The sequence below is a fragment of the Zosterops lateralis genome, assembly GCF_965231275.1.
Source record: "Zosterops lateralis genome assembly, chromosome: 4".
Taxonomy (NCBI): domain Eukaryota; kingdom Metazoa; phylum Chordata; class Aves; order Passeriformes; family Zosteropidae; genus Zosterops; species Zosterops lateralis.
In genome coordinates this window covers 73032080-73039586 of record NC_139765.1, presented here as the reverse complement: position 1 = coordinate 73039586, position 7507 = coordinate 73032080, and the positions used below count along the sequence as shown (strand labels likewise).

At 59.5% G+C, this 7507-nt stretch overlaps 1 protein-coding gene across 1 annotated transcript; it reads right to left on the bottom strand.

Annotated features, from left to right (window-relative positions):
- Positions 1-698: 698 nt before the first annotated feature.
- Positions 699-6120, bottom strand: LOC310909076 (uncharacterized protein). Its single transcript, XM_083860639.1, has 19 exons — positions 5927-6120; positions 5006-5325; positions 4790-4898; positions 4581-4697; positions 4366-4433; positions 4174-4287; positions 3853-4038; positions 3664-3766; positions 3435-3576; positions 3174-3357; positions 2982-3081; positions 2783-2901; positions 2624-2661; positions 2353-2465; positions 2129-2277; positions 1895-1989; positions 1571-1649; positions 1203-1311; positions 699-877 (listed from the first exon to the last, which is right to left on the bottom strand). Exons 1-19 carry the CDS (start codon positions 5982-5984, stop codon positions 804-806), a joined length of 2277 nt encoding a protein of 758 aa, XP_083716765.1. The 5' UTR covers positions 5985-6120; the 3' UTR covers positions 699-803.
- Between the last annotated feature and the right edge of the window lie 1387 nt (positions 6121-7507).

The window sequence follows — 7507 nt, the reverse complement described above, 5'->3', positions numbered from 1 at the left end:
TTTAAAAGATAATAAATCAATCCAAGCCCAAATTTTATCCTCTCACCACATCCACCAGCATTTCCCTGCATGGAAGGAGATGTCCCCAGCCTGTCCCACCCTATGGACAACACCAGGAGCATCCCTGACCTTCCCTCAGGAGTCTGATACAGACCTCAAAGCCAGGAGGACCAAGGACAGTCAGACAAAACCAGGCTGGGAATGAGCTGGAGCTTTGGGAGGGTCACAGAGAAAGCTGGAGCCCTCTGTGACAGAGGACAGGGAATGGTGGCCACAGAGAGGCCCAGGCTGGTGACTGAAGCTCATTTAAAGAGAAACAAACTTGTTTCTGATTTGTACAAAACTGCTTTAATGACAAAACAGCTGAAAATACCTTTGGGTGCATTTCTGGTGCCATCAAACATCCCGTGTGCAATTCCCAGGCCTGGGAGGATGAGGGATTTCTCAGGCACCTCCTCTCAGTGCAGCACATCCCCAGGGAGGGCTCTGTCCTCAAAATCCCCTTCAAGGCCCTCCACTGAGGACAGTTTTCCTTCCAGCCCCTCGAGTGTGAGCTGGAGGTGCCTCTGTGACATGCTCTGGCTTCGAGGCTCCTCATTTTGGGAGCAATTCTGTATTGCCACCACCCTTCCCATCCCTGAAGCCCCACAGAGGGAGCCCAGCAGCAGCAGGAGCTTCAGGAGACGGCGCTTCCAGACCGGAGCCAGCCCGGCCCGAGTCCCTGAGACACTGGAAAAGGTCTTGACTGGAAAAAAAGGTGCTGATCCCAACGAGGGGGTTCGGAGAAAAGGAGAATCCAAACTTCAGCAGCCGCTGGGCGAGGGGGCGAAGAAATACACAGCCAGGAGGATGAAGTAAACCATCACCAGCACCGTGCCTGGGGTGGGCAGAGAGAGGAGGGAGTTACTCCCTGGAGCAAGGAGGGACATGGGGTTAAAACCTGGATTAGCCCCCTGCAGAGGACTGTCATGGCTCTCCACAAAGTGTCCATTAAAAGGGAGTTTAAAACCTTTTAAAGAGGGAAATTTGAGTGATGCCCCTTGGAGCTGCTGCAGGGAGAGAGCTCCGAGATGGTCAACCAAGACCCCAAGAGCCCCAACAAGGTGATGAGCCCAGGGTTGGACCCAGGAGCCCCCCATCCCACATCCCAGGGAATACAGGGATACTCCAAGTCCCACAGCAGCCCTGGGGGAGGTGGTCACCTTGGAAATAGTCACATTTGCCATCCATGAAGATGTAGTTCATGAGCACCACGCTGAACATGCTGGCGTAGACATGGAGGTCGCTGAAGACCAGCGTGAAGTTGGTCGGCTGTGAGGAAGAGAATTTATTAGGGGTTTATGGCCAACCAGGACAACTCTACCCTGACTCTATCAGTGTGTCACCCCTTAAACCCTCCTCTGCCACACGTCCCCAGGGTGGGGACAGCAGCAGGAGATGTCTGACCCCACTGAGCAGACAGCAGACACTGGGAAGGGCAGCTGTGTCCTCCTTTCCATATCCCATGGACACCGTGTCCCCAGCCCTGCTGCAGGAGGGTCCCCCAGGGCTCTCCTGGGGTTTTACTCACGTAGAAGATGGTGAAGAGCACCAGGATGGGGATCTGGAGCATGCAGACCTGCACCGCAATGCAGTTCCCAATCTCGATGCTGGGGAGGAAGGACAACTTAGGGGCTGCCAAGCACTGGGTCTCTGGGTGAGAAAATCCCAAACCACAGAGCCCAGCCCAGTTCTGGCACCATTTTTTGGGTGGCTAAGTCTCCTTGAGGAGAAGCTGACACAGAATCTGACCCATCAGTGACTGGGCAGCCCATTGTGGGCACCAAGGCACAGTGATGGGACTGGGACAGGACACAGGAACCACCCCAAAACTCATCCTTGGAGCCAATCTCACCTCAAACTCAGGTTGTTCTGCAGGGCAAACTGGATGCCATTGACAATCTCTGGCAGCTCGGGCACCATTGCCAGCACGGTGACACCGATGAAATACTACAGGGAAAAGGTGACATCAGCCTGGGCCAAACTGTGCAGGGCATCTTTCCACCACTGCTTTTGGGGCTCCAACTGCAGCCAGGCCAAGTCTGGGGAGCACATCTTGGTCCTTAGGGCCACCCCAGAGCCAGCTCACCTGTGAGATGGTGGAGTTGGTGAGGATGGGGCTGATGTGCTCCGTGGCCAGGTCAGCACAGGCCGACATGCAGAGGGTGGAGAGCAGGAGGATGACCAGGGCCCGCCAGCGGGACCAGTGGACCACAGCACTGTGGTGGTGGCCAGGCACTGGGGAGAGAGCAGAGATGTGTGGGACGCTCCAGAGCAGTGACAAGAACAGCCAGGACACTTGGGGACACTCACTGTGACAGTCGCTGATGTGGATGTCGTAGATGTGCGTGTGGGTTTTGAGGGTGAAGAAGAGCCCAATGAGGTAGGCAGCGGGGAGCAGGATGGACACTGTGTACACCAGGGGTCTGTGGTACACAGAAAACGTCATCAGTGCCACCAGGGTCTGCCATGGACACCCCAGGGATGGAGGAAATCATTGGGGTGGAGAGGGGAACATGACCAAACCCAGGAGGTGCCATCCCAATGCGGGGACAGCCCTGTCCCCATCGCAGTGGACACTCACTGGACGTGGCTGTAGTAGAGGGTGCCGTTGTTGTCCATCTGCAGAGAGAGCATCTGTCAATAGGGGACAAGGGACACCCCACTGCCACCACCCAGCAGGGCTCAGAGCATCCCTGACCCCAAATTTCCCCTGTTGTGGGGGTTCCAGGTCCCCACTCACCAGGTCAAAGTGACAGTTGTGACACAAGTAGTGTCCCAGCGGGTTCTGGGTGACGTTGTGGCACTCGCCACAGACCAGCTTCCCGTACACCTTGGAGAAGAGCGTTGGGGCAAAGACACCTGCAGGGACAGGACATGGAGCAGGCGCCCACCCTGCTGGGACCCCCCCAGACATGGGGACACCGCTGTCCCCAACTCACCTCCCACAGAGAGGAAGAGCAGGGCCGAGCTGACTCCTGCAGAGCGGCTGTTGAACCGCTGCTCCTGGTGCCGGATACCCCCGATCACCATGCACAGACCCTTGGGGGATAGAGAAAAAAACCACAAACTAAATCCCCCATCAGTTCTCTGCTCACAGCACCCTCCCAGCTCTGGATGCCACCCCATCTCACCGGCACAAAGAGGACACAGCCCACCAGTGTCCCTGTCAGTGCTGACTTGACCACCTCGGCGTAGCAGCGGTTGCCCTCCCGCGAGCCCTTGATGAGGGCGGTGATGTAGAAGGTGAGCTCAGTGATGGAGCCAAACGTGGCGTTCACCACTGCCCCCACTGCAAAGTTGCTCTGGGCCGAGATGCTGGAGAGGAGAAAAAAGCCATCAGCAAAGCTGGAGTGTCCCCACTTTGTCACCAAACATCCCCTATGACCACTGACCTGGCGATGGCCATGCCGATGTAGTAGGAGAGGGGCATGATGGAGAGCAGGGCCAAGGTGAACTTGACAGCAGAGCCCGTCAGGTGGTTGGGGCTGTCCACGTAGCCCAGCACCAGCGTCACCAGCACCAGGGGCAGCAGGTCTGGGGTGGCCAGTCAAGGACACAACAGAGGGAGGATGGATTTGGGGTCCCTCCCCTCCCATCCCACTCCAGCTCCCCAAAGGATACTGACAGCAAAGACGTTGATGCCGTCCACGGCGTATTTATAGTAGTAAGGGTTTGCAGCGCGGTAACAGCAGAGAATCACCTCTCCCTCCAGAGGCACCTCTGTCTGCACAGGGACAAGAGGGTCACCCCCAGCCCAAAACCCCACCAGGAGTGAGGTGTGGGACCCTCACCCCACCCAGAGTGACCCACCATCCTGAGGCGGCGGATGAGCACCCGCTGCGGGGGCAGCAGCAGGACACGGGAGGCGGCGCGGGCGCTCAGCTTGGCCACGGGGATGAGCACGATGAGGAGCCACGCGGTGACACACACGAGCCCGTGGGCCACCACCAGCACTGGGTAGCCCAGGCACAGCCACACTGCGGTGCTGGCACGGTGCTGTCAACAGGAGGTCACCTTTAGGGATTGACTCCCCAAAATACTGACCCCAAGGGAGGGAAGGTGCCCCACAGGCACCTCGCCCACCACGCTGGGGGCTCCAGGGGTGAGTCACTGGGTCCACACAGGGCTCACCCAGTATCCAGTGCCCTCCCAGCAGTGCAGGCGCCAGCGGAGCGGGGTGGGACCCCCGAGCAGGGCTGAGCTCTCCCCCACGCCAGCCTCACACACCTGATGGGATTTGGGGACCTGGGGAGAGGGGGGGATGTCAGGGTGTGCATAGGGCACCCCAAAATCCCCCCCAGGGGATTCCCAAAGCATCCTTACCTCCACTTTCTGGATGACTTTGCCAAAGGGCCAGAGGAAATACCCAGCCAGGTCCCAGCAGAGCTGCCCTGTGGGGACATGGCCATCAGTGTCCCTTCCAGCTACAGGGACATTCCACGGAGAAAGGACCCAGGAGACCCCAACAACATTTGGTGCAGTTCTGAGCTCATCCAGCCCTCATGGGGGGGGGGGTCCCAAATTCAGACCAAACTCACCATAAGGAGCCCCCATGACAGTGATGAACATCACAGCAGCCACGAGGACGTAGAGGAGCGAGAGCCACCAGCCAAAGAGCAGCAGGTAAAGGACATTCCCACACGTCAGCGAGGACCCTGCAGGACCAAAGGCACCAGGTCACCATTGTCACTTCCATCTGCCCAAATCCACACTGCCACCACCCAGGGCTGTCCCCAAGGCCACCCACCTCCAGAGCCTCTGATGACATTGAGGTCAGAGTAGAGCTCCTTGACAATCTCCGACCTGTCCTCCCACGGCCGCGCCGTGACGTGGCTCTTCCATTTCTTGAAGCCAAACTGCAGAGAGAAGGAGTTTTTTTTAGGGGTGATGAGTTAAGAGGGAAAAAAAAAAATTAAAACCCATTACAGCCCACCAGGAGCACCCACAGGTGCCCCCCACCCACCTTGTAGTTGTTGGAGAGCTTGTTGGCCTCCACGGCGTTCTCGGCCGTCAGGGTGGTTTTCACCAGGCAGCTCTCACACACCTCCTCCGAGTGCTGCTGGCAGCAGGACGGGGTGGACACGGCTGGGGGGACACAGGGGGTCACAGTGGGACCCTCCAGAGCCCCATTTCCAGCCCATCCCACACCCAACCTACCTGTGGGGACCCGGGGCCGGTGCAGGTGGCAGCCCAGCTCCGCCAGGTCGTTGTTGATGGCAGCGCAGAGGGAGCCCCGGCGGGGACCGTCGCTGTCACCGCGGCAATCCGGGACCTTGGGACCGTCTGCGGGAGCTGTTGGTGTCACACCGGGGCCACATCCCCATATCCCACCAAGTGCTGCAGTGCTGGGGTGTCACCTCAGTCCCCAAACCCCACAGAGCTCCCAGAGTGGTACCCAGGGGATGCTCAGGAGAGGAGACCCCACTAATGCCCAAGGCACGCAGGAAAACCCCACCCGGTGCTGCTGTGCTGGGGTGTCACCTCAGTCCCCAAACCCCACAGAACTCCCAGAGTGGTACCCAGGGGATGCCAAACCCCACAGAGCTCCCAGAGTGGTACCCAGGGGATGCCAAACCCCACAGAGCTCCCAGAGTGGTACCCAGGGGATGCCAAACCCCACAGAGCTCCCAAAGTGGTACCCAGGGGATGCCAAACCCCACAGAGCTCCCAGAGTGGTACCCAGGGGATGCCAAACCCCGCAGAGCTCCCAGAGTGGTACCCAGGGGATGCTCAGGAGAGGAGACCCCACCAATACCCCGGGGCACGGCAGGAAAACCCCGCTCGGTGCCCGGTGTGTGGGTCAGGAGAGGTGTCACCGACACTGCCCAGGGATGGAGGACCCCCGATAGTGCCCACCCAGCCCCCGAGACCCCCCCGAGCTCACCGGGCGAGTCCTGAGCGCAGCAGCGGCGGCGGCGGCCGGGCTCGGCCTCGGTGGCCATGGCGAGAGAGCAGCAGGTGCAGGGCCCGGTGGTCCCGGCCCGGCGGAATTTAACGGGCGGGGCCGGACATGCGCCACCCCGGGAGGGAGGGGCTGAACCGGGCCGGGCTGGAAGGGAAAACGCACCTGGAAACGGTGCGGGAATAACAGCGGGGAGAGGGGAGCGAGCGGGGTTTGGGGTGTGCGGGTGGGAGGATGCAGAGATTGGGAGGTGAGGGGTGGAATGGGATGCTGAGAGAGCGGGATGCAGAAAGAGCGGGGTGTGCGGTGTTTTAGGGTGCAGAGAGAGGGGTAGGCGGTGTTTTGGGGTGCGCAGGTGGGAGGATGCACAGATTGGGGGGTGTGGGGTGTTTTGGGATGTAGAGACAGGGGGGTGCAGAAAGACCGGAGTGTGCGGTATTTTGGGGTGCAGAGAGAGAGGGGTAAGTGGTGTTTTGGGGTGCGCAGGTGAGAGGATGCAGAGATTGGGGTGCGCGGTGCTTTGGGGTGCAGAAAGAGCGGGATGTGCCGTGTTTTAGGATGTAGAGACAGGGGGGTGCAGAAAGAGCGGGATGTGCCGTGTTTTGGGGTGCAGAGAGAGAGGGGGGTGCGGTGTTTTAGGGCGCAGAGAGAGCAGGATGCGCGGTGTTTTAGGGTGCAGAGAGAGCGGGGTTCAGAAAGAGCGGGGTGTGCAGGATATTGGGGTGCAGAGGGAGCGGGGTACACAGTATATGGGGATACACAGGTGAGAGGGTGCAGACATTGGGGTGCCGGGGGACCAGGGGGCACAGGGATATGGGGTGTGTGGTGTATTGGGGTGCCCGGGAATTGGGGTGTATGGGGTGTGCACAGGGATGGGAATGAGCAAGGTCTGGGGTGTGGGATGTATTGGGGTGCACAGGGATGTGGGGTGCAGTCAGGGCCTGCAGGAATGGGGTGTGTGATGTTTTGGGGTGCACGGGGATGTGGGGTACAGAGTCAGGGCCCGCAGGAATGGGGTGTGTGATGTTTTGGGGTGCACGGGGATGTGGGGTACAGAGTCAGGGCCCGCAGGAATGGGGTGTGTGAAGTATTGGGGTGCACAGGGATGTGGGGTGCAGTCAGGGCCTGCAGGAATGGGGTGTGTGAAGTATTGGGGTGCACGGGGATGTGGGGTACAGAGTCAGGGCCTGCAGGAATGGGGTGCATGACAAATTGGGGTGCACAGGGAGCACCAGGAGTGGGGTACACAGGACTGTGGGGTCTGTCCTGGGAATGGGGTGCAGAGAGCATTGGGATGTGTGATGTACTGGGGTACCCCACAGGGTATTAGGGTGCACAGGGACTGACTGGGGTATGGGATATATATTGGGGTGCACAGAGAGTGGGGTTTGTGATGTATTGGGGAGTACAAGGAGCAGAGGGGGGAGGTGTTGGGGGCACAGGGACTGGGATGTGTGAGGTATTGGGGTGTGTGATGCTTTGGGGTGCACAAGGACTGGGATGTGTGAGCTATTGGGGGGTGTGATGTATTGGGGTATACAGGGAGCAGAGGGGCCAGGTGTT